This window comes from Acomys russatus, chromosome X (assembly GCF_903995435.1).
Source record: "Acomys russatus chromosome X, mAcoRus1.1, whole genome shotgun sequence".
In the NCBI taxonomy this organism is placed as follows: Eukaryota; Metazoa; Chordata; class Mammalia; order Rodentia; family Muridae; genus Acomys; species Acomys russatus.
In genome coordinates, this window is record NC_067169.1 from 108,394,864 (window position 1) to 108,422,179 (window position 27,316).

The 27,316-nt window shown below is 41.2% G+C and overlaps 1 protein-coding gene across 1 annotated transcript in view; it reads left to right on the forward strand.

Moving 5' to 3' along the window:
* Positions 1-27,316, forward strand: part of Adgrg4 (adhesion G protein-coupled receptor G4) — a 116,072-nt gene that overhangs the window by 45,847 nt on the left and 42,909 nt on the right. Inside the window, 10 exon segments of the mRNA XM_051141916.1 lie at positions 699-6,635; positions 8,723-8,817; positions 10,435-10,499; positions 12,544-12,583; positions 13,686-13,738; positions 15,248-15,411; positions 17,115-17,188; positions 17,191-17,252; positions 19,355-19,431; positions 21,093-21,105. Coding sequence (XP_050997873.1) covers positions 699-6,635; positions 8,723-8,817; positions 10,435-10,499; positions 12,544-12,583; positions 13,686-13,738; positions 15,248-15,411; positions 17,115-17,188; positions 17,191-17,252; positions 19,355-19,431; positions 21,093-21,105 — 6,580 coding nt within the window.

The window sequence follows — 27,316 nt, forward strand, 5'->3', positions numbered from 1 at the left end:
CAGAAAGGTGAGGAATTGAGGTTGGTCTGGTCTACATAGCAAGACCCTGCCTGTGGGGAAAAAAGAAAGAGATTTAATAAACTCAAAATCAAAGCAACTATTTTGTATTACTTTCTATGCACCAGACACTAAGCTTGGTGGTTCATACACATTAAGTCACCCAAATCTCTGAGTTTTCTAAGGTGGTACTATTCTCACACCACAAAAGAAGGTGCTGAAACACAGAGAGGTAAGGCTATATAATAAAGCAAGTTATGGGGTCAGGATCTAAAACTGAATCTGTGTGAATTTAAAGCTGAAGTTTTGGGGGAGATGTTTAACTTCACAATTGAGTTTCAGTAATAGATGCGAACTAATCAAGCTATTGATTTTTTCTTCTACAAGTTTTGATAGGTCCCTTTCCAAAGGTGAATCACCTTAATCAGTGTACAGTTTTGTACAAGTGCCCATATCTTTTATGCAGATACTATGTAATAGATGTCTTTCTACTAGTTATTTACCTAGTGTATTATGAAAATCAGATAGAGATTTACAAAGCAGAAAATCATCTTAAGAAAAATTAAGTAATCAAACAACATGATTATATCTGATACTCATCTCTCTTTAAAATGAAAAGAAATTATAGAGCTCTTTCTTAAAGAATTGTCCCTAATTTCTAAGGCTGAATCTAAAGTAATGCATGCTTTCTGATTTTTCAGTTGTTTCTGAAAATATGACAATTCAAGAAACAAGTACAACTGCTTCACAGCAAATCGACCTAACAACTTCCCAAATTACTGGGCTAAACCCACAGAGGACTGTACATCCATCCACAGTGTTGCCAGAAAGTATGCCTGCTTCTACACTCAATCATGCAGCCACCTCATATTCTAATACTTTACCCTCACCACTAGCAACAGTGAGTGCATCAAAAGATTTAAAGACATCTGCAGCCCAGACAGCTGCATTTTCCTCAGATATCTTGTTTACTTCAACAGCCATCCCTCTGCCTACCCACCATACATCCATTCCTACTGCTTCTGACTCCACAAATATAACAGAACACCCATATCTAGAGAAAACAAAGACAACAAAAATGGAAGCCATGGCTACTGAGATTTCCCATCCAATTACAGCTGCTTATTTCTTTGACACATCTGTAATTACCAAGAATTATACTGTATCTGAAACTCCAGCAACTAAATCCCAGTCAGCGGTTGGAACAACAACTTTATTCTTGATGAATGAGTCAACATCCATGTCTACAACATCTTGCCCCAACCACAAGTCCACAGACGTTGCTATAATTCCTACCTCTAAATCTGAGCAAGAATTTCCTTTATCTTCAGCTGCCAAAACTGTACCTTGGTCCCCGTTGGAAGAGACTTCTGCTATTGCTACTGATGTTGGGATTGCATCAACCTTGCCACCAAAGTCTTTGCTCACCTTTACAGCTGCTCTTGTGAATTCTGTATTTCCTGGAAATCAGGTGGCATCTACTATGTCAGCAGCTACTGTGGAAACACCACTCACCAACCACTCAATGTTGCCTATGGAGACCATTATTGCCCTAAGAACAGTGGAAACAGAGTCAGTGTCTAAAAATTTCCAAGATGTCTTTTCACCCAGTATGGTGGATGCTGTATCATCTCCCATGCCTAAAGAGACCTCTTCTATGGCCTTTTCTTTTATTACACCCTCTCCAGTCACTGGTACTCAGGGTGAACAGATAGTTACTGATACTAAAAGTACACATCCAACCTTATCTCCCAGAACCAAACTTGTCCCTACATTGGCTGAAGCTTCTCTCTTCCCTACCATGAAAGGGCTGATATACACCCAGAATACACCTTCAATGGAAGATCCCATGCTTACTTTGATGTCCACTATATCACCTTCTGCATTCAATACATCAGAATCAGGCCTTACATCTGTAACAAATAAAACTGAATATCAGTTATTCACCAATGAGACCACTTGGAATTCTAAATCAGGTCAGACCCCATTGACTTTTATGAATACAACCACAATACCTACATTCATACCTAATGAAAATATCACATTATCATTCCAAGGTGATAGTACTAATACAGATAATTCATCTGTGACTACTAATATCACTCCACTTGAAGCATCCACAGAGAGCAAGGCAACCATGAGCTCAGATGTTAGTACAGCTAGATATACAATAGCTCTCTTCAAACCAACTTCCCAGTGGCTTAGTAACTTCTCCAGCATGTCTGGAATCACATCTACAGCCAGTCAGCCTCAATCTAAACTCAGCACTTTAGTACTTAAAAGCAACTCTATGCCCACAGTAGCTGCAAATGAACATCCTTCAACACCAAGGGAGACAGTTGTTCCTTCAGTGCATATGTCTACCCTCACTGACATTAAATCAGATTTCTCTACTGAGAAGAGAATTTCTGAGACAACACAAGTAGAAACAAATGGTGTGAGTACATTTGTTGAAACGATGGCCTCTCTACCAATGTCTACAGTGACACAGAAAGTCTATACCAGTGTGACAAAAGAATCCACTTCCCGTCATCCTACTGTAAAGTCAACCATAACAGCAGTAGCTGAAGTTTCTCCATTTTCAGCAATGCTGGAAACGACAGATGAATCAGCACAAATGATGACAGTTTCTGTCACTGTTTCCCATTTTCCAGATAGAGAAAAATTGACTACTGCATTGAATAATGAAACTGCAACTGCTGAGGTGGGAGTGAGTTGGCTTTCAACAAAATTGAAAAGCACACCTAAGAGGTCATACAATGGAACGACAGAAACCTTTAACTCGCCCCTTACCTCTACAGTATATTGGACTTCAGAGACATCTGAGGGGAATGAAGCTTCCCCACACACTTCAGTGAGCACTCAGACATTTCCTGAACTTCTGAGTCCTTCAACAACAAGGATGATGGGAGCCACTTTCTCCACTGCCCCGTCACAGAAGACAGCTTTATCATTGTCGGCTGGTATCTTGCCTCCACAGAGTGCAGTTTCTCATTCCTCAGTAACATCTCAACCTATCACACACATGCTCTCACTACCAGTTAATACCTCTGCTGTCACCTCTCCTGCCACCACTATGATGGGTTTTGATGAGACTAAGGTTACCCTGTCTCAGCCTTTTACACTGGCCGTGGATTTCACTACATCTATGTTCTCAGTTGGTTCAACTCTACCAACAGTGACAATGGCCACAGAACTGGTGCCCCCAGCGAGTCCAACAGCTTCCACAAGCAGTGAGAACATGTCTACCTACAGAGCCTCACGTCATACCACTTCAGGGACCACAGCAATCTCTTCCTCAGCAGCACACATGGCAGTTTCCTCTCTGAGAGAGACATTGGTTCCTTCACTGAGACCTTCTACTCCTGTGATAACTAAGGCTATAACCACCTATTCTCCCATCTCGGCTGACTTAGTAAGTCCATCCGTACACACTCTTGTCTGCTCAAGGCCTCCCCCAAATAACATTACCACTGTGCCCTCTACTTACGTTAGCTCAACTACATCTACATCAGTAGCAACACCATCTGCCTCTGACGTTGAGGCTTCAACTCAAGGTTTTAGCTTTCCCTATGCTTTAAGTAGTACTGGAGATGTCACTGTGGCTTCTGTACCCACAGAGACCTCTGCTGGTGGAGAGACCATGTCTCCCCATACCTCTTCAAATAAGTCTACTACCTTAGTAGACACTGAATCTACCACATATTTTGTAAATACACCAGTCTCCACCCAGTTGGTGGTTACCACCCCTATGTTATCTTCTGACAAAGAACAGACCAACATTTCCATGGGGGAACCCTCCAGAACTACAAGGGTGGCAGACATCTCCACATCCAAGAATTCCTTTATCTCAGACTCCCAGAGCACTTTCCTTTGGGAAATGGCAGGCACAAAATTTTCTGAGACCACAGAAATCTCCAGCCACCAAACACATTTGCCTTCAGAGAACCTACCTGGTTACTCATCTTCTGGGGATTTAGGCACATCTACTTCAGGGATCACACAGACCACCCAAACTTTGACCTCAAGTACCATAATAGGTGTTCATGTTTCAGAAGAGTCGACTCTTCTTGAGAAAACAGCACTCCCTCCACATATTCAGACAATAACAAAATCTCTGTCTCCTGAAAAAGAAAAGACAAGTGCCCTTCCAGAATATCCTCCCAGGACTGTGGAAATGATAGTGAGTTCTTCTCCTGTGACCCATCCAGCCACAGGTCATTGGGCTACTTCATTTGTAGACACTTCCAGGACAACTAGAATATCACATCCTGTGCTCATGAACACAACTCTTTCACTTAAGACGCAACCAGAAGCAACATGGACTGCTTCTTCCATTTCTGGAAGCATACAGATTTTCCCTAAGACCTTCTCTCCTTTCACAAATGGACTGCTCAACACCGATTTTACGATGATCACTTCTGATGGGAGCACTACAGTCTTTTCTGTTCCAAATGAACCTACAAACTTTGCTGAGGATCCCTCTACGGAAATGTCCACTTCTATTTACCAAATGGCTTCATTGCCACTCAGTGTCACTGCCTTCACCTCTAAAAGAGTTTCTAACACCCCTACAATGCTAATGACTAAGTCTTCTAGAACGACACACTCTGGCAATATGAAAAGTGCCTCTATAGGCACTTCTGGGCTTAAGTCTGAGAAGTCATCAATGCCAGTTAATAACTCTGAATTCCCAACTACAGTGCTTTCTTCTGACACTTCCACAAGACTTGGGGGATTCTTTACGTCACTGTCTTCACCTCCCCCCAAGACTACTAAAACTACCCAAGCATCAACATTGGGTATCACAGCAGTGCCATATACTGGGCCTACTTCACAAAGCACAATGGTTTTATCTACTTTCACTAATTCAGAAGTAGTAGAGGTGCCATTCAATAACACAACTGCACCTGTTTCCTCTCCAATAGAGCTAGAGTTTTCATCTATGAGAACTATTCCAACCATTAGTACGGCTGGGACAGTGACTTCAGTTTTAGCCATTACTCCCTCCTCTTCACTCAGTTCTAACAATACTGGAGCTATTTCCTCCATTCCAAAACCCACGTTTTCATCCATACGTTCAACCACTCAGCAATTATCACAAGACAATGAGGTGACCACTCTGGACTTATTACCCGGGATCACCAACAGTTCCCTATCTACTGAGAGCAGTAGTAGAGTAACAGAGCTCATTAATGGCCATTCCAGAAGCACTGTCCATGCAAATGGGATTTCATCTACTCCTTCAGATAGTTTTTATACTTCCTTTAATATTCAAGTTTCCCCATCTTTGACTAACTTGAAAGGCACCCCTAGACCTACAGAAAGTGTAAAAGCCACAGTTACACTCCTTTCCCTTGATACAGGAAAGACAACTTCCTTGTCAGAGAATAGTTTGTTCACAAGTGAACCAACGAAGAGCAGCACATGTGTGAATACTTCTGTTTTATATCCTTCATGGACCCGAGCCAGTGCTACTCCATCTTCTTTGACATCATTTCTTTACTCACCTCATAGTTCCGAGGCCAAGTTTCCTCTTACATCTCAAACGGACAAATTTCCAGCATGGGGTACAGGAATTACACCCACTGTCACCCAGTCTCCACTTACAGCTTCCAGAAACACACTGAGAGTTGAAGACTCTCCCTTTCCAGTTTTCACAAGCAAAGCAGTGACACCCACCCGAATGGAAGCAGAAACTCTCCACTTTACTCCCTGGAATTTGTCAACAGCTACACCATCTCAGATTGGTCTAGTCTCTAGAGATCTTCCCGCAGTGCCATCGATTTTCACATCAGAAAGCCTTCCTCCTTTGGGGATTTCTGAGAGTACTCCATTATCAATGTCTTCCACAGTTCTCCCAACCACTCTGGTGGCCGTTAAGCACACATTTAAGAGAACAGCCATGCCTGTAACCCCTGGACCCACACTCTCATCAAATCCTTCTGATGAGGCTACCTTACTGACTTGGGGCTTATCTAGTCTGCCTTCAGACTCTCTGACACCTGTATCTAATCCTCTCCAGCCTTTAACTTCACCTGCAGGAGGAATGTCAGAATCTACCATTCTAGCAACATACCCTAGCTTTACAGCAGTACCCTCTTCTGATGGAAGTGCCATACCCACCGAAGCCATGCCTGTAGCTACACTGGGCACCATCACTGCTGACTCTTTGACTTCTATCCCCATATCTACAGAAATCAAAGAAGAAAGTCTATACACTTCTACATTCCTGGAATCATCCCCTAGAACTACTGTGGCCAACAACTCTACAACTGTGTCTGAACTCGTGTCCTTGAGTACATCACCTTCTATAACCAGTCATGACCTATCTATCGGTGCTCTATCTGTATCTAGCCCTACAGAAACACTGGTGTGGAGTAAAGTCCCAGCTCCATCAGAATCCCACACTTTAATTCTTCCCAAATCCACACTGGACTCTGTTATGAGTATAACCACTACAACATCCACAGCTTCGGGAGCCTCATTTCCACTGATGTCTAGTGAAGTGACACTTCCTACTACAGCAACTAAGTCTTCACTAAACTTTTCATATTTTGAGATAGCTGGGATGGACTCCACATTTTCCTTCCTATTTACACAAGCATCTACTTCATCGATCGCTACAGTGTCTATAGGTATTTTATTTATATATCCTTAACAGAGTGCACGAACAATGTGTTATGTGTTCTCCAAGTTCTCTGAAGGCAGAAAAGAGGGAGAAGGGTGCATGTGTTTCCTATCTCCTAAGTTCTTTGGCACACGAGTACCTCATCTAAGCATAGAACTCTCTAGCTATATTTCTTGTCTTTATTGAACTATATTACAAATGGCTTTTTACTCACTATGGCATTTTGAAGCTTCCTTGACAGTTGTTTTGCTCTTGATGCCCTCATTATGACTCCTCCTATGTGAACACAGACTAGGAACATCATCTTTGCCCTGTAAAAGGATCATATGGGGGCTGAGAGGGCTGGAGAGATGGCTCACTTGTTAAGAGAAATGTCTGCTCTTCCAAAGGATCCTGGCTCAATTCCCAGCACCCACAGGGAGGCTCAAAACCCCCTCTACATACAGTTCCAGGTTATTTCACAGTTCCAGGAGATTTGATACACTCTTCTGGCCTGCACATATATACATGTAGGCAAAACACTCATACATATAATAAATAAAATAAATGGGGTCATATGCCCTTATGTCTGATGATGTTTACTACACAACAGAAAACACACACACACATGTGCGCGTGTGCGCAAATGTACCTTGCCTTTTGATTCCTCCTGTGCAGGTCTAAGCCCTCTCTAGTCCCCACATGTATCTGGTAAGGAGTGCTTATCTGTAGTTAGGGAGTATTTGGTTTCCATATTGTTCAAATGTTGAACAGTAGCACAATTTTTCAATATTTGCTTACTTTATTTCATTTTTATATTATTTTATGCGTATGAGTATTTTGCGTACGTGTATGTATCTTCACCACATGCATGCCTGGTGCCCAAAGATGCCAGGAAAAGGTGTCAAATATCTTAGAAATAGAGCCACAGGTGTTTGTGAGCCATCATGTGGGTTCTGGGAACTGAACTTAGGTCTTCTGCAAAACCAGTAAATGCCCTTAACTATTGAACCATTTCTCCAACTTCTATCTGTCTGTCTATCTATCTATCTATCTATCTATCTATCTATCTATCAATGTATAGATGTCAGTGTTCTCTTTCCACCATCTGACTCCCAAGAGTTGAACACAGATCATCAGGCTTTGTAGCAAGTGCTTTTATTTGCAGAGCTATTTCTTTGGCTTGGGTCTGTAACTTTTAAGATTCTAAAATGAAGATATACAAGACAAAATTGAGAGGGGCAGAAAGAAAAATCTAAAGGAGGAAGGAGGGCAGTGAGGAGAAAACAATTATTTTCTTAGGTTAAGTTATATTCTTACCATTAAACTATGTTAACATATAGCATTTACTGTGGCTGTTGAATGAGTTGGAAATGAGTTGGCCAATGAAAGTAAGTACATCAACTGTGTAGAAACCTGGAAAAATGACTACATAATCAAAGCAAAAATCTCTAAGATGTAGCAAAAAAATCAATTCTTGATATTAAACCAGGCAAAATTTAGGAATGAAAAAAATCATTTGTTTTGTTTGCTTTACAATGGAGAGCACCTCTGATCTAGCTTTCAGAAGTCAGATTTCTTTCCTTCTTTTTTTCTTTTTCTTTTTCTTTTTCCGAGACAGGGATTCTTTGCATACCCCTGCCTGCCCAAGCTGGCCTCGAACTCAGAGATCTACCTGCCTCTGCTTACCAAGAGCTAGGATTAAAGGTGTGCACCACCACCGCCTGAAATAAAAGTTGTACTTCTTACCATTGGTCAGAACATTCTCCACAGTTGAATGGAGAGTGGGGTATGACTTTCTCACATACTCTGGTGCCTCACATTTGACCACGTCCCCTGGAGGGGGAGACCTGGTGGCACTCAGAGGAAGGGCAGCAGGTTACCAAGAAGAGATTTGATACCCTATGAGCATATACAGGGGGATGAAATCCCCCTCAGGAAAAGTCATAGGGGAGGAGAATAATGGGAACATGGGAGGGAGGGAAGAATGGGAGGATACAATGGATGGGATAACCATTGAGATGTAACAAGAATAAATTAATTTAAAAAATTTAAAAAAAAGTTGTGCTTCTTGATGTAAATAACTAAAATGAACCTATTTATTTTTAATTACAGTTTCCTTCTACAATATCAAAATGAGCTTCTCTGTCTTTGATGAAGAGCCAAGGGTCCTTATTACCACTGTTATATATGAATTTACAAAAGATTGGGTAAAATGCTTTTTAAAAATATTTATGGTACTTGTCAAATACATGTGACCAAGACAGGATATATTGAAAGTAGACTCCTGTTTCTACAGATAATCTATTTCATAGTTAGTCAATCTAGATAATTTTCACTGTCAATATAGCTAATCTCTAGGCAACACTCTGAAGATGCCTGCAATCTCTTCCTTAGTACCAGTGTTGAAAGCATTTGTGAGATACTATTGTTTTGATTTGTTGAGATCTGTACATTTTTCTCCACAGACACAAATTCTGAGTCATTGCCAAATCTTCCTAGTTGGGGAAATAGAGAAGTAATAGCAAAGCCTATGGCAGAGTGTTTATGTCATTTTATTTTCCATTCTTCAATGTTTCTTCCTCTACAACACAGTGGATAGTTTACTTGTTCATACATTTTTTGATAATAAGACTAATATATGTTGTGAGATCGGAATATCTAAACCAGGCAATGTCTGACCTCTATTGCTGCTCCTAATAAGTTGAGGTATATTCTATTTTTCTACATAGTCATAGATGTGGGGTTTTTTTTCCAGAAAAAGAATTGGTATCATAGTTACTACACTACTTTTTACCTTGATCCCTTTCCAGTTACCTGTGGATTTTTTTCAATTCTGAGGAGTAAACCAAGATAATTGTGCAGACTAGGCAAACATCTTACACAACTGATGAACACCAGGGACACTTTCCTATGTATTTTTTGATCAAATTCATTGTAGTGGATATCACTCTACCACATAGAGTTTAACAGAAGCATAAGATTTTACTATATGACTGCAACCGAGACTTTCATTTTGTTTTCAAATCAAGATGCTTTATTGGTAGGCACTTAGGCTGTTTTTATTTTTTCTCTATTTTTAAGGAGTTTCATGAGTAACGTTTTTCCAATTATTTTAGAGGCCCTTGAATAGTTTCATAGGATTACTTTAAAATTTTAAATCTCTGAATCAAAAGTCATGAACATTTTACAATGTAAAAATTAATATAAAATGGTCTTCAGAGAAGTAACAATATCAATGTGCACCTTCAGCCCAGCAGTGAATGATCAGACTGCTTCTCTTTTTCTCCATCAGCACTGGTGTTCAAGTGTGTATGACCCAATTCCAAGTGCTTGAAGATAAATAAGTGTTTCAGAGCATTAAGGCTGCCTTACAAAGATGCACCAAGTCAGGGTGGGGTAGACATTTAAGAGAAAAGCACTATTAAGGGTTGGATTTGGGTGAGATTTTCTTGTTTGGCCTTCTTGTTGTGCCTTCAAATGTTATTTCTTCTGTGCACATTCACTTCTCCTTTCTCTTTGCCCTCTTATAAGGATAACAGTTCATGTTGGATTTAGACTCGACCTTTAACTTTAATCACTTCCCTAATGGCTTTGTAGACCAATAGGATTAGATTTGTAGGTGAGGGCTTTCATATTTGAAATTAGATTGGAGAGAAGCTTAGCTCCTAAGTGTGTGAACATGGTAACTGAAAACTTGGAGCAAGTTTGGGAATGCTGGGCTCACTGAAATGACAAACACAGCTCCCATTGTCCCATGACTTCACTGAGTTAAAGCAGAAGAGTGGCTACACCAACACTGATCATCTTTTTTTTTCCTTTTGCAGTTGAATTCTATGTTTCACAACAGTGAATTTTCTCTTGCTAACTTGGCTATTCAAATTAAAAGCAGGTATGTAAACGACATCTTCTATGAGCTAAAGGGCAACTGAGGGACCATCTGGGTTGGTGAATTTCCCTTGTTGATATCTAGGAATGAAGAACACATTTGTTTCACTGTAGGTTGTAAAGCCAATGGAAGAACAAGACAAAAATAGAAAGGAAGGAGAGTGAAAGCAGAGACCCAGTTTGCAACATCTCACTCTCAATGTAACAAGTCCAGTTTCAGGAGAGTAGACATTCTATGATAAAGACTCTGGCCTATTTATAAAGCCTCTGATGGCACGTCTAAAACTGCTGCATGTGGATACCCCTACTCATATCTGCCTACTTTCTATATGTTGGCTCTTGGGTTTCTCTTACATGTTCAAAGAAAAATAGGTTCGTGAAAGCTTATGTATAAATTAAAGTTAGCATACATTATTGCCTTAGTTTGGGCTAAGGAAACAAAATACCACAGACGGGTTGGCCTCAGGCCTAGCAAATGTTTGCCTCACACTTCATCTTTACATGCCAAGGAACACAGACAGGAAGCACTTATGTCTTCACTTACAATGTTCACTAGTTCACAAAGGCTATTCCTATGGGGTTCCACCCTCATTACCTAATTACCTGCCAAAGAGCTCATCATCTAATATTACCACAGAGAATATTAGGCTTCAATGTAAGAATTTTGACTAGACACCAAAATTCAGCACCTCCCTTCAAAAAGACTGGAAGCAAATAGAAGATATTTGGAGTCTCCAGTATTGTTTTAAAAGTCAGACGTTGCTTTTATTCAATGCAAAATAATAATGTGACCATTGTGAAACTATGTAGAAATAATGTATAGAAATCTATGATATAGATATTGAAAACTCACATTTTCTCACCCCTGGAAGAGTACCTGTGAACATCTAATATCATATATTCCTCTAGTTTTAAAATGCATTTAGTAAGAGAGTGCCTACTTTATATACTGTTTTTTCTCCTTTTCTTTTCTTTTTTTAAATTTTATTTTATTAATTTACTCTTGTTACATCTCAATGGCTATCCCCTCCCTTGTATCCTCCCATTTCCCCCTCCCATTTTCTGCTTACTCCCCTCCCCTATGACTGTGACTGAGGGGGACCTCCTCCTCCTGTATATGCTCATAGGGTATCAAGTCCCTTCTTGGTAGCCTGCCATCCTTCCTCTGAGTGCCACCAGGCCTCCCCATCCAGGGGACGTGGTCAAATATGGGGCACCAGAGTGTGTGGTACTGTTTAACAATTCTTTTCCTGTTTCATAATACACCATACACATCTTTATGTCACATTATATTTTTTTATTTTAATTTTTGTTTTATAATTTATTCATATTACAACTAAAATGCTATCCCATCACTTGTATCCTCCTGTTCCTCTCTCCCTCTCTCTTTCACTGTATTACCCTCCCCTAGGTCTATGACCGAGGGGGACCTCCTCCTCATAGGCTATCAAGTCTCATCTTGGTAGCCTGCTTATTCTTTCTTTGAGTGCAACCAGGCCTCCCCACCTAGAAGTGGTCAAATTATAAAAGCTACTTTCTTTCTTTCTTTCTTTCTTTTTTTCTTTTTTTTTTTTTTTTTTTTTTTTGTCTTTTCTTTCTTCTTTCTTCATTTTGACACATTGTCTCATTGTGGAGTTCTGGCTATCCTGGAACTTAACATGCAAATTCAGGCTGTCCTCAAACTCACAGAGACCCACCTGCTTTTGCCTCAGGGATAGTGGAATTAATGGTATGCACCACCACTTCCAGCTTAGCTTATTCATTTTTTGATTGCATAGGTAGTGGAGTAATCCCCACCATTGTACATGTATGTTTTAATGCACTCTTGTTTATAGCATCATGGGATTTGTTCCTGGATCTGCTGCTGAGTAAAAGTCTTACTACCATGTTAGTATGCAAATAACAATCCAGCTCATTTCAAGGGTCCCCTTGAAGCCCCAGCACTGCTGGAACTCTGTTACCTCACACCTGTCATTGTCCTTACCTTGTCATTCATGCATTTTGTGCTACGTTTCATTTTTCTATATTTTGTGATGCTTTTGATACAGAAAGACTTCTAAAGAAGAGATGGCCATGTACAGACATATTGTAAGTAATTTTTCAAATTGAAGCTTCTTGTGACGCATCCTAAAAATGATTAGACATAAATAAATAGCTCTTCTGCTTGGGAGTATATTACTAGGCAAATTCAGTGGTGAAAGTTGAGGGTCAAATTAAGTTACTTCCTTTAGGGTGGTTTCTTCTGAACTGACCATGAGATAAGACAACTTTTTTGAAGAAGTTTGAGCTGAGTGCGTGAAAGGACTTAGGGATCATCAATGGTAGCATAATTTCTTGATTGTGACCATCTCACAGAAAATTGTCACTCTTCCAAGAGGCAACAGTTTGTAAGTCTGCTATTCTCCTAACAAAACTAAATTCTCCCTCTAAATTATATTTGTAGTCTGAGGACAGCAAAATAACCTGGAATTGTCTTTGGCCTAATTCCAGTGCTTATTTCAACTCCTCAGAGCTGTGCAATGGTACACTTTAAAATGGTTAGAAAGCACACAGGTTTCAAGGTATTTAAATATGAGATAAATATTTTGACTACATAAAATACAGTAAATCCAATAGTGCACTCTAAGTCACCTGCCATCATTGAAAATACTTGCTGTAAACAGCTGTCAGAATATTAAAATGTACCGCACAGCTGACACAATATAATGGAAATTTCTCTAAATGCTATGGGTAAAAGCTCTCATGTGCTACTCTGCCGAGGCATCCAGTTCCTTCACATCTGACTGTGGGACCCGGAGCCAACATGTCAACCTTTCTGGGCCTCCATTTGCTTATTTGTAAAATAAGTGCTCTTAGAAGGACAGAGCTATCTAGCATCTGTGAAGCGCTTCCTTGGCTTAGGGTGATTTAGCAGTTTCTGTTTATTATCACCAGCATGCCAGTATCCAGAAGGCTTGCATTGTGCTGTTGAGTAAATCATTACCTTCCCCGAGTAATTTGCTTCATCTAGAAACTGCAGGTTTGGTGTGAACACTAAACACATTAGTGTGCTTAAGGGATATTTGAAGAAGGCAGTGGTTGTGTAAATGTAAAGAATAATTATGATGCTCTTGTTAATGATAAGCCCTGTGTTTAAATTTGATGTTTGTTCAAAGATTTCACTGACTATGTACTTTTTCCCCCCCATTGGTTGGAACAGAAAAAAGGGCAAGGAATGGCCACAATTTTTCATGTACCATACAGGTAGGAGATGAGTTTATTCATAGCTGGTACATTTAGTTCTGACTTTCCTTCCATTTAATTCTGTGTGTACAATGTGCAGCCTTTCGGTCAGAGCTGTCAGAGGAGATCAAAGAGCTTGGTGCTTATTTCACAGATGCTCTAATTAGGCTTTTGCATTCACTGACTAAGTTTCAGTTGGTCACAACATAGCCTCTGCAGCCTGTCTGCTGCCTCTTTGTAGCGAAGAGGAAATTTGGTCCAAAGTAATTGTAATTTGGGGATGGGGAAGTGAAATGTTTGCTATGGTCAATAAGGTCAATGAAATGCTGAGAAAAAAGCAACAACCCAATGAGAAACACCCCAGATACTGTTCATAGTCATGGGCCAGCTCCTCTTGGAACAGTGGCTGTTGCTGCTCTGTTTAATACGTGCCATAGTGGACACAGAGCTGTGGTTCTCAACCTATGGGTCACAGCATTAGGAAGCTTGAGAACTATTGAAAAAAAGGCAAAGAAGGCTCACGACAAGATTGCTGATATGTCCAAGGTGCTGGACTGAGGGCCAGCTGCAATGGAGAGGTTCCAAAAGCAGAGGCTTCTTTACAGTGGAAACATGAACTCAGAGAAGAAATACGTTCCAATTAGAAGCAGCACGATGAGTGGGGTTAAGTCACCTCCTATTTGCCATATGAAGTAGCTTGACATAAAGGCAAGGGCATCTATAACCCAATAATTGTTAGGATGCTCAGTAATTATGTTCATCAAAAGCTGTATGCAAAACAGCAGTGGGGAAAAGGGTGTAGGCAAGTTTGTGAGTCTGGAATATTCTCTCTAATAGAATACTGTCGTAATCGAGAAATTTGAAAGACCTTATTGTAGAGTTGGAGGTCAAGGACAGCTCTGTTTTTTATCATCTTTCAGTGGATAAAACTGGTTGGTAAAGTTTACAGGAAATGTTATCTCCGTAAGTCTCAGTTTTCTCATCTGTAGAATGGGAATAATAACATCACTACCTCATAAGGTTGTGAGAATTAAATGAATCAAAACATGTGGAGCAAGAACTCCACAATGTTAGTTATCATTATCATCATTATTAGTCTTTTATAGGACACGGCCTTCAGCAGAACACTTCTGTATAGACAAATTGGACATGTGCCTATTTGCCTTATTGCAGTAATGATGGATAAATTGAAGGACCAAAACGATAAAAGGTTTTCTCTGAAATAATAACTCGCGAGTACTCTGTCTTCCCTATTAATTACTACAAACTCCTAGAGAAATCTTCTGGCTAGGCAATTTCAACATAATACAAATGTTGTGGACCATTCTTTTGAAAATAGGTTTTGAGTTGTCCTTTCCGGATGCCTGCAAGAAAATGTATCAGACTATTTCCATGTACTGCTCTTCACCATTGTTCAGCATCTATCACTTAATGCTGATGGACTATTGATAAGCTATAGAATTTCAGCAGCCCTGGCTGAAGTGCACTGTTGACCTGACTGCAATGTTTCTTTTTTGCCCTGTTTTGTAGTTGTGCCTGTTGGGTCATTATAAAAGCCAACTCTTCTTTAGAGTCTGTGGAACTAATGAGTAGGATCCGAACTAAAATACATGGGAACCTCACACATGGGGACTTCACTCAAGATCAGCTGACTCTATTGGTAAAGTCTGACCATGTTGTAGTGCAAAAGATAGGTAATTATTTTGACAGAGCATTTTGTTATGAATCCACTTAAACAAACTATAAAACTCATAATGAATATACTGTTTGGGTGTTTTAATTCAATGGGAAGAAAAGGATTTTTTTTGTTGTTGTTTTTGTTTAGACAAGGTCTCCCTCTGTAGCCCAGGGTGGTCTGGAACTCACTATATAACCCAAGTCTTTAACTCATCGAAACCTTCCTACCTCGGCCTCAGTCTCCTAAGTGCTGGCCTTAGAGATGTGAGTCACTATGCCCAGCTGATCAACCACCTTTCCATGCAAATTTATGCTCATATGTCCTCATGTCCTCTACCTTTAGTAGTTTATAAATGAGTTGGGTAACAGAGAGTTTACAAGAGACTATTGGCCAGCTGTGAATATCAGCAGTGGTTGGTCTATGAGCAGTGTGAGAGGATTGCCTCTGTGATGCAAAAAACTGGCGGCATGGGGAACTTCGTCATTATACACAATACATGCCCTATAGATAATTGCTAATTTAGTGACTGACTCAGCCAACCTATTCATCTTAGGAAATGATCTGGGAACTGTCCCAGATTTCCCTCATGAATATATTCTTTGCTAATTAAGTAAGCTTCAGTGGTAAAAAGAGAAAGGCTACCAGCACACTCCATCTCTTTCTTATCGCTGCCAGCTTTGTTCCTTTCCCCCAGTAGACTTCTGAAGAAACTTTGAGTTAACACACAAGCATTAGAATGAACTGTCCTTCATGGCAAACAAATTAAATAGCAGAGGCTTGTGGATCACAAGGTTAGAGTGGGATAAAGGCAGAGAAGAGTAGAGGCCACAGGCAGAGCCTGCCATGTAAATGACACTAATCAGCGTGTCCTAAAAAATGAGAAGGAGGTGATTTTCTTGCTTGTTCACCAGACAAGATTGGCAAGACCTGGCTGGGTCACTTCTTGGCTCATTCTGTCACCATCTAAGGGAAACGTGCCTAGAGTCACGATTATGGAAGCAGTAGGCACACTGTACCTGACTGGGGACTTTCAGGTAGACAGCCTAGAGCACATCTGTCTTAACATGACAAAGCCGCATAACAAAAGGGATCAGTAGCCTTCCATGGGGGGGTGAGTACCACCCTTCAGCACACATCAGTAGAGACACCATGGCCCTGGGTATATTGGCCATGGCAGGCATACTGGGTTTTACTGAAAGCAAATCTACCTGAGACCATGAAGAAGATGATGACTAACCATAAGAAAGAGTGTCTGCCCACAGTCCTCCAGTGTTTCCCATAGCAAGTAATAGGCACTACAGATCTGGGGCTTCCAGAGATGTATCTTCTATCGAGCACGCCCTATTTGTAGTTTGTTCCCTCCATTCATATATAGCCTTTAAATTTTTTGATAATTCATTATATACGTATATGAAAGTGTCAAAGATTTTTTTAAAGTGGGAAAGAGTAGCAGCCCCCCCCACACCCCATTAATGGGTGGTTCTAATGAAAAGGACTAAACTAGAGGTTATAATGAAAGGCTTATTTAAAACAAAGGCTTCATTTAAAACTGGTTTCCATGAAGCCTAGTTTAAATGTCCTGGTTGAAACAGTTCCCTCTTGTATGTGCTGATGGCTGTGGTGGCAGGGAGACAATGAATGGGTCAATAGATGCTCATGATACGAGTTTGGAGGGTGCCTTTTGCCCTTGAAAATGTTGCATACACGTTTTCTCTGTAGAGCCAGGAAAATGCGAAGCGGATGAAACACCCTCAAAATACAAAGGGACGTATAAGGGCCATTGAACGACGGCCTACTGAGACAAGCAGACCAAGCAAGGTGCATTAAAAATGAGAATAGGAACGCCACAAGAATTTGGTATGTATCTGTCAAGCTCCAAATGCTAGCTTACTTGCAAGTGAGGTCTGTGCCAGTTGGGGGGTGTTTCTAAATCATTTTTTAGACTCCCTCCTTCACTCCTACTGGCAACCTTTTTTCTTGCTTTCACTTCTTGGAGTTAAACATGTACATATAATACAAACTTCAAGAGGACAAAAGAGAAAACTTACCCACAACCCTAGCCCCTCAACACAGCTGTTTCTTCGCTTGAGGCTATTAAAAAAGCCTACGGAACCCTCAATCTGGCCTTTCTTTGTATGCCTTTAAGTTTTTGTCGTGGTAACCATGGTTTACATCGCAATAATGTAATTTACCCTTTCATTCAATGGTTTATCAAACACTCCTGTGCTGTGCAATCATCTTTTTAATGATCATTCGAGGCACCTCACTGGGTAGTCTCGTTATGGCCATCATAATTTCCTCCATCACTCTTCTATTGTTCAGTTTATCATTTTCCCTTTTAAACAGCAGCCTTCTTTTCTGACTCTTGGCTGCTAATGGTGTATGCCAAATAACTTAAATGGGCAAGAGCAGAGGGGCAGCAGGTTTGACGGGGGCTTAAAAGCCCTGGTAGAAAGTCACAACTCTGACTACATCATACTCACCCCTGCTTACATCTAAGGAGCCAACAAAGCAAGAGACTTTGGCAGCCACAGTTGGAGCTCACGGGTAGCCTCTCCGTTGGAGCCCACTCCTGGGAACAAGGCCATTACTAGTGCTTGCTCACTGTTAGAGCTGTCTCCAAGCTTTCTCACACTCCACTACTCCCCAACACCAATTCACTCTGCTGAAGTCGGGCTGCTGCCATGGCAGACTTTTGTTAAAGAATGAAGTCCAGACCTCTAGCCCAGTCATCAAGACAGCAGGTTCCCTTTCCTGTCATTGCTTGGCTCTAGCCCTTCACCAAGTACTATAGCCTAGGAGATAATTTGTTATTGTAGACATGATGGTCCCTTCTGCGTGTCTCTTGCTCTGGCCGGTAGCCATGGAGAGGTATGTACCCTTTCTGTGCCAGGTTCGGCTCACTTTAAATGCTGACAGCTCTCCTTAACCAGAGACGCGTGCTTTATACCTGTAGTCACATAACTCCAAGAGCTGAGACAGGAGAATTTCTGTGAGTTTAAATCAGCTAGCACTCCTTAGGAAGTTCCAGGATAGCCTGGTTTACAGAGGAGGACCCTGTCTCAAAACAAACACAAAACAACCTCCAACAAAAACCAACCCAAATCAAAACTCACCACCACCACCACCACAACAAACACATACAAAGGAAGAAAGAACAAATGAAAGAAGCAAAAGAAAAAAAAAAAAAAGAAAAGAAGCTCTTTTTGTGTGATGTTTTGGTAGATTCCATTTGTTTACATACACGTTTCTTATGTTCTGTACAAGTCAGCATGTAGGACCAATCAATTTCAAGCTCTGAGTTAGGCCTCAAGATACCTGGACCTGTTTGTCCTGTGGCTCACTACACCATATCCTAGAAAAGTCTAGCTACGGGTGGGCTCAGTGAGTGCATTGGCTGACTTGAACTGGCCCAAATAAATGAGGCATGGGTGAGGGTTTATAGTGAAGGCAAAGGGCTACGAGAGAGATCGCTTAAAACCATTGAAACATTTACCTATGGACAAGATGGACTATATGTCCATAGCAATTTCGTTAAAAAGGGTGATAGGGAGGACTCATATCTAGAGGAACAGAAGTCTGCGTCCCGTGATACGTGTGTGTGAGCTGATCTTTGTCCTGCGCCCATTCCAGCAGTGTGGCTCCCTCTGTGCTAGTTGAAGCCTGAAAGGCTAGATAAGGGGCAAATGGAAAGCAATGCCACAGGTTGCAGACGTCCTGCCCCATGTTTTATGACTGGCTAATCGATGTAATGATAAGATAATAATTTTGAAATAAGGTCCTTACCGCGTACCTGAACCTTAGCTCCAGAACTTATGGTGACAGTCATGCCTGAGTATCTTAAGTTCTGGGCCACTGTACCCAGCTAGTACGACCAATTCCCTTACGATTATCCTTGTGCATTACTTTAATGAGAAAGCTGGATAATTCCTCATGGTTCTCCATTCTATCTTTTGCAGTTCCATCAACATCCAAACTGGCAAGTGTCAGTGGGAAAAACCAAGGCTGAAGCAATGGCAAATTGCTCAGGACTCCCGTAAGATTGTGGAATCTGGCTAACATGCACCAATTAAGCGAGGTGAAGACAGTTTATTGTCACACCCGAGAAGAAATAATGGGAACCAATCCTGATGATTGCCATACTTGACCTAACAAAACAAAAGACAGTAGAGGAACAGACTCATGTCATTATGCAATTTGCGGACATTACAGGAGCTGCCCCATGTTCATGAAGACCAGATGGTTATTGGTGGAGGTGGTATCAGGACAGGAGTAGGACGATGAGCTGTCTATAGTTTGATTTTGTTAGATGTTTGTCATTTCAGGTTTTTGTAGGGTGCATCTTTCCCTTCCTTACATATTTAAAAGACTATTCAGAGAGTCTGGCTAAGGTGTGCAAAATTTCTGTAAATGGTCTAGCAATTGGGAGGCTGAAGTTAGAGGAAGATCTTTGGGTTTCAGCGAGCCCTGGCCGTTATGACAGTGAATAAGAAACCTGTTTAAAAAAGAAAATAAAATAACATCACACACATATACTCACAAGACTCCCAAATCAGGCACTTATCAATTATAGGGAAAAAAGACTGCTCTAATGAATATTACACATGTCCAATAATATTTTCATAGCATATTGGAATTTATAACATTTGACATATAATAGTAGACTAAGCATAAGGACTGGGAAAGTGGGATTGGTTGAGTCAATCAATATGTAACAATGCTCTTTGGGTAAAGGTTATATATCATTCCTAACTCAGCTCGTAGGTTATGGAAATACTTTGTTCCAAACACCTTCACTAACATAGCAAGTTACCAAACATTGGAGTCTTGGGCAAATGGATTAGCAAAACCTGATGTCTCAAAGTGTGAAAAAAACTTTCTTTTTTAGTGGTGATTATTCCCCAGGTCTCTCGATTTAGAGATATGAGTCTAGTGGGTGATTTTATCCAGTGAGTTTTTCTTCTCTAACGCATGATGCAAACCAGCAGTGTGAATCCGTATATAGGAGACTGTGTTGGCAAAGGACCATTTCATTATACAAAGGATCCTTGTACCTGTTACCAAAACCCCTCTTTCTCTCTCCTATAGTTCCTGGCAATCATCAATCCACTTTTCTACCTGTGTGACTTTTGCCTGTTGTAGGTATCTCAAAATGTTTGTGAAGTTTCTTCATCTGCATTTGTAGCAATGGGCAGTACCCCGTTGTTTTAATAGGATAACATATTTGTATTAAATTTGATCTATTTTGATTACAAAGTGTATATTTAGTTAGCTCTTCGATTGATATGTCATTGTGGTGTTTTCAGCTTGGGCTATCATTTATAGATGGGTTGTGAATATTTGTAGTACAAATGACTGGTAGACATGTTTTTTTCTCTTAGAACATCCTGAAGAGTACAATTGTGGTCACCTGGTAACTCTATACTTAGCCTTTTAAGGAACTACAAAACTGTTTTCTCCACAACTGCTGAGCCATTTTGCATCCCAACTGACACCATTCGAAGGTCCAGATTTCCTGCATGTTAGTAACACTGTGGTCCTCATTGTTAGTTACAGTTGGGTGGGAGTACACTCCCCACTCCTACACATACCTTTTACTCTGGATTTTAGTAATTTGTGTCTTTTCTCTTCTTGTCCTAGTCAGGCCGGAAGAAGGGCTGAGAGAGTTGAATTTTAATAATATTTATTTGCGTTGAGAGGAGAAGACGGTGTAAGAGGCAAGATCTAGTCTTTAGATAGAGTCATCGGGTATGGCCCTGTAACCCTGCTACTGTAGTAGGGATCATCATGACCTTGAACTTTTGATGCTCTTGCCTCAGCCTCTTAATGGTTGGGTCCAGAAATATGTTATATATGCCCTCAGCAACAGTGAAGAAAATACAGAGCTCCTATGTGTGCTTGCAACACATTCAACAGTCCAGTGCCTCACGTCCCTCCGCACAGGTGTTTGGTATAATGAGACTCCACCCGACACAGTTTGACACTTGTATAGTGGGTTCACTCTTGCAGTATAATACAAGTGTATAGTTTTGTGTTAGGGGTTTCCATTGCTGTGATAAAAGAGACCATGACGCCGGTGCAGTCGTTGGTGGCCGCATGCTTTAATAATCCCAGCACATTGGGAGCAGAGCAAAGTGGATCACTGTGGTCCGAGGCAGCCGGCTACAAAGTGGGTCCATGACAGCCAAGGCTACACAATGAAGCGCCCCTGGTCTCAAAAAAGCAAAAAAACAAAAAACAAACAAGAACAAAAACAAGACAACCACAACAAGCGAGGACAATCCACGATGACCCAAAGCAACGTGGAGATAAGAGGATTTATTGAGCTATAGTATCGAACTTTCCATTCACGTCACATCATAGGAAAGCAGGGCATGAACTCACTACGAAAGGAACAAACATGAAGGCTGACGAGAGCAGAGACCGATGAGAGGAATGAATCCCACGTAACAGGCCATTGACTAGTCTCCTTTCTATCGATGAAAGCCCAGGAACAGACTTGCCTAGGATGGCCAGTGCTCCCAGTGGATAGTATCAGCCATTTGCAAAATCACTAAGTGATAAGAAAATGCCTGACAGATAGAACTAAACAGCTAAGGTGATGCAGAGCATTGTCTCATTTGATCCGCAACACAATAATCGTTTAAGGAGGTTGACTAAAACTAAACCAGGGACAGTTGTGTACTTGTACTATAAATTGAACGATTGCACTTCCTCAGTTAAAAATGGCTAATAGCTGCAGTAAAATAGCAATAACCAAAAAGCAGCTTTGGGGGAAATAGGCACTTGATTTGGCTGTATATTCCACAACCTTGTCATCATCGAAAGAAAATCAAGACAGGATACATCAAACAGTCCAGAACCTGGAGACAGGACTAGCTGCAGAGGCCATGGAAGTGCTGCTTTAACTGGCGTGCCGTCCTATGGTTTGTGCTCAGCCGGTTTTTTTCTTACAGCGGGATACCAGGACCACCAGCCCAGTGGATCCACTCACATTGGCCTGGGCTCTCCACCATAAGTCACTAAGAAAAGCCTTATAGTTAGATCTTTTGGAGGCATTTTTCGTCAAATTAAAAGGTTTCCGTCCTTTCCATCCTCTAGTGTATGTGTGTCAGAATCGACATGAAATATAAACGCGGCAGCAGGAGCAGACATAGATCACACAGAATCAAATAAACCCTTTAAAGCCGCCTGGGAGTACAGTATAGTCACATCTCCTCTCGCCCTCTAGTCTCTGCACGCTGTGGGTCTTTTTTATGAATTTCGCACAGGTTTTGTTTTGTCTGAATGGTATCAGTTTAGTTGTAGTTTGGTTTAATATATTGTATTAATTTCATTTCATAGTACATCGCAATTGCTATCCCATCTCCGTGCATCCTCCCATTCTCCTCCCTCCCACTGGCCCCCTTAATCCCCCCCTATACGTGACTGAGGGGCACTTCCTCCCCCTTACATGCCCATAGGTATCAAGTCTCTTCTTGGTAACCTCTATCCTTCTCTGAGTGCACCAGGGTCTCCTCCTCATCCAGGGGACATGTCAACTGTGAGGCACCAAGAGTTCGTGTGAAAGTCAGACCCCACTCTCCACTCAACTGTTACAGTTTAAATCATGCAATGTGTACCCTTTTCAGGTTGAGTTCCTGCCCTTGGCAGTGTATATTTCCATTCCCCTTCTTTTTAGTACTGACTAGTATTCTATTGCTTGGACACATGACAGTTTATTTCTCCATTCCCCTACACAAAGGACATCTGGTTTGCTTCTAAAGTTGTTCTCTTCTTGCCCCACATCCTCTGCAGCATTTGCTGCTGTCAGTGTTTTAGATTTAGGCCATTCTGACAGATGTGGACTATTACCCCATTGCTTCTCTAATCTGAGGCTCCTAAGTAACATATGGATTGGGTGTCTTTTCACATGCATATCTGTCATTTACATATTTCTTTTTGGTGAATATGTGCTATAGACTGAATGTTTCTGCCAGCCAAATGTATATGCTGAAATCCTATTCCCAAAGTGACTGAGGCATCTGGAAAGGTCATGAGTGTTGGTCCTTTATGAATAGGATTTGTGTTCTTACAAAAGCGGCCTGAAAAGCCTTGTTTTTCTCTTCTACCGTGTAAGGTTACAATGAGAAGAGAGCTGCCTTTGAACCAGGAAGTAGCACCTGAAAATATAGAAAATCTGCTTTTCATAGAATTTCATTTTCTGCATAACTTTGTATGGCTGGATGCAGTGCTAGATTGGGTCTCTGCCTTAATAAATGTCCAGTGATTGACCATTCATACAGAAGAACCAAAGGATTGGCCAGAAGTCAGAGCACTTCTTTGGCTTGGCTTCCTTAGGAAGATGTCGAATTGAAGATCCGTGACATGACAGGCAGAGTTAGAAAATTTAGCCACCCCCCCCCCCCCAGAGAAAAAAAAAAAAAAGAGCCAGTTGGGTTGCTGCACTCCTTTAATTCCAGCACTTGGGAGGCAGAGGCAGGCGGATCGACCTGAATTCGAGGCCAGCCTGGTCTACAAAGTGAGTCCAGGACAGCCAAGGCTACACAGAGAAACCGTGCCTCAAAAAACCAAAAGAAAAAAAAAAAGTCGGCCCAACTCTGGTGTCCTAGATGGGCAATCACGAGCCAGGGCAGGAGGTGGTGCGAGAAGGAGGAGAGACAGGGCCTGTCTCATGCTGCCCTCCCTCCTGAGTGACACATTTGCTTTAGACATGTTAATAGGATTTTCTCTTGTGGAAGAAAAAGGCAACAAATAACCCTAAGAAGAACAAAGGCACTGCACTGGGCTGGGAATTTCAGAAAATTAACTGAGCAGTTGCCAGGGAGAAAGAGAACAGTAGCTGGATGGATGATGACTAATGTGTAAGGCTGGAAAGTAAACCACAAGTCCATTAACAATGGAGGAATTCTCTTCCTTTTAAGTTGGGAGCTTAACAACAATGAGTAGAGTGTAAAGGATAGAAATGAATTCCATATTGAACAATTTTGGCACTCCTTTGAATTTTGGGACAAGACATTAATAGGAGAGATAGTTGGAGAAAAAACTAATAGTGTCCATGTAAATACTTGCTTTTCTTAACTCCCTTCTAGCACACCATTAGAAAAAGGATTCCTCCTTTCAAAGGGCTTTGTTCCAGTTTGGTTCCCTGGTTTTGTTATTTACATGAATACTGAAGAGGTACCAGGATAGGATGGAGTTTGGCTTGTGTTTTCCACCATCATGGCAGGCAGGACAGTCAATGATTGACAGAGAATAGGGACAGTGGCGGAGCTCAGGGATGACTAAATGACTATCATGTGCAAGGCTCCTGGTCAAGGCAGAATGATGGTACACTACCGCCATTTTACACGCTACCATGTGGAGAAAAGAAATTAAAGGCCTTATATGCTACCATGTGGAGAAAAGAAATGAAAGGCCTTAACAGAGAGACTGTATTAAAAACCATGCTAAAGGACTCAAGTTCTGGAGGCAGAGATGGTTAGATTTTCTCTGTTGTCAGGTCTTAATCTGTGTGAGGGTGCTAATATGAATAACCATTGTGTGAGGTTATTAATGCTTTGCTGTTATAGCTCATCCTCAAAATGCCAAACATCATTTTATCTATCCTTTTTCCCACTGGAAGCTTGTGGCTGCTTAATATGTTAGAATTTGAAAATAGCAATATTGTGAATAATGGCACTAATGTTTTAATTTTTTATTTTTTTTCTTCTCCTCTCATATAGTACATCCTGCTGCAGTTTCCCTCCTTCCACTCCCTCGCATACACACACACCACACCGACACACACAGACCACACACACACACACACAGAAGATACACACACACACACCCCTCCCGCTCCCCAAATCCATCCCTTGAGAAAAGAGCTGGCCTCCCAGGGATATCAACCAAACACACATAACAAGTTACAAGAAGACTAGTCACAAACCCTCATATCAAGGCTGGACCAGGGAACTCAGTAGGAGGAAAAGAGTCTCAAAAGCAGGCGAAAGGGGCTATTGGTTTAGAGGACTGAAGTGTAAGTATTCTTTCTCTGGGTACATTCTCATTCCGGGTGCTTCCTTGCAGAATACAGAGAAGTCCAGTAGTATGCTGAGAAATATTTAGCAAGCAATTTTATCCCCAAAGGGCAATTAATGATTTGGAGCATTTGCTAATTTTTTTTATAATGTAATATTCTCATGGCAAATACAAACTCTAACACATAATCAGTGAGTTGTGAAGTCAGTGAGGGGTACACAGAGACAACGGATGTAAATAGTGCAAAATGCATTAGTGAAATATAGCCAAATAATTAGCAGATGGTGGATTTTTGAGAATCCTTATTTTTTCAAAACATAATTTCATTTTAAGTGTGTAATTCAAATTTAATGGTTGAAATTCCCAGAAACTCCTCCCTAAAAGCATACACAAGCTGGCTCTAGTCCACACTGGATTCAACACATCTCTGAACCCAAGTCACTGGAAGATGCCACGTGGAAGGAATGCCACTCACAGCCCCAGATGGTTAGCACCTGTTTCGCATCAACTGCTAATGTGAGAGGAACTTCCAGGCCAGCCTAGCCTCAGCTGGGCCCAACCCTGCCTTCAATCCCACAGCAGCTTCTTGCAAAGACCCAAGTGAATTGCTCAGTTGAGCCGGGTCAACACACTGAACCACAAGAGATAATGATTAGGTGCTGTGTTAAGCTACAAAATGGGGATGGTTTGTTATACAGAAGCAAGTGGCTCACACACAATACTTAGTAAAAAAAAAAACATGTCCTTATTGTTTTGAATGTTACAATTATTGGCAGATTAACTGAAACAATATTAAAGCAATGAGAATCCATTCTGCAACTACGAAAGGAAGATTCCTTTTTACTCTTGCTTAGGGACCTAGAATTTTTATGCAACGACTATAATTCATCCTGAATTTCCCTTCAAAAGTCTATAACTCCAGATGAAAAGTCTGTAATTACTTTCCACAGGGTAGTTAGTCTCCCATTGGCCTGTTGTTTACTTTGATTCTGCCACAGCAGGGACAGCGCGAGGTGACGCCGCAGCACTGAAGCCCAAAGAATCATGACTAGGCAGCTCCGGCTAGTCTATTGTCAACAAAGCCTGAACAATTTCATAACAGCAGTAGAAAAGATCTCAGAAGGAGTGAACAATTTTTTCCTTCAATATTAATTTGGTTGTTTTCTTAGTTTTTTTTCAAAGTTTTGTACTACGTTTAGTGTGCGTGCGTGTGTGCGTGCGTGTGTGTGTGTATGTGTGTATGTGTACACCTTGCAGGAGTTGGTTCTTCCTTCCCCTATGTGGCTCACAGGGAGCAAACTCAGGCCGTCGAGCTTGCCAGTACTGAACCATTTCCTAAGTCTGTGTTTTCTGTTTCTGACTCTGATATTGATATTGGCAGGGATGAAATATTAACTTAGAATCAATTGCAAAGCTAGTCAATTTCTTTCCTTTGTGTCTCCTCAGAGAGAACACTGTCATTGCTTGTGAACTTGTTTCTACACCAGCTGTGGGCAAATCTGAGTAATGGATGAGCTGCGGGGGGGGGGGGGCGGCGAGGGTTAAGAGGATAAAAAGAAAAAAAAAACCAACCTGCCTGGGAATAAAGCTATGGGGAGAGGAAGAAGAGAAGAGATGTGGAGTGATGTTGATAGCTGTGGAGGCCAGGGAAATAGGGAGGGTGGAGAAAGAGGAGAAGTAGAAGAATGGGCAGGGAGAATTTCATTCACATTGTTTTCTTTTCCCAATACGTCTGGTTGTTCAAAATATGAACTGAGTTAAATGTGAGCACTCGCCACCCACCTCCCTCTCCATTCCATTCCCTCGCTCCCCCCCCCCCCGCCTTCCACCTCTGTCTCTCTCTCTCTGTCTGTCTGTCTGTCTGTCTCTGTCTCTCTGTCTCTATCTCTATGTATTTG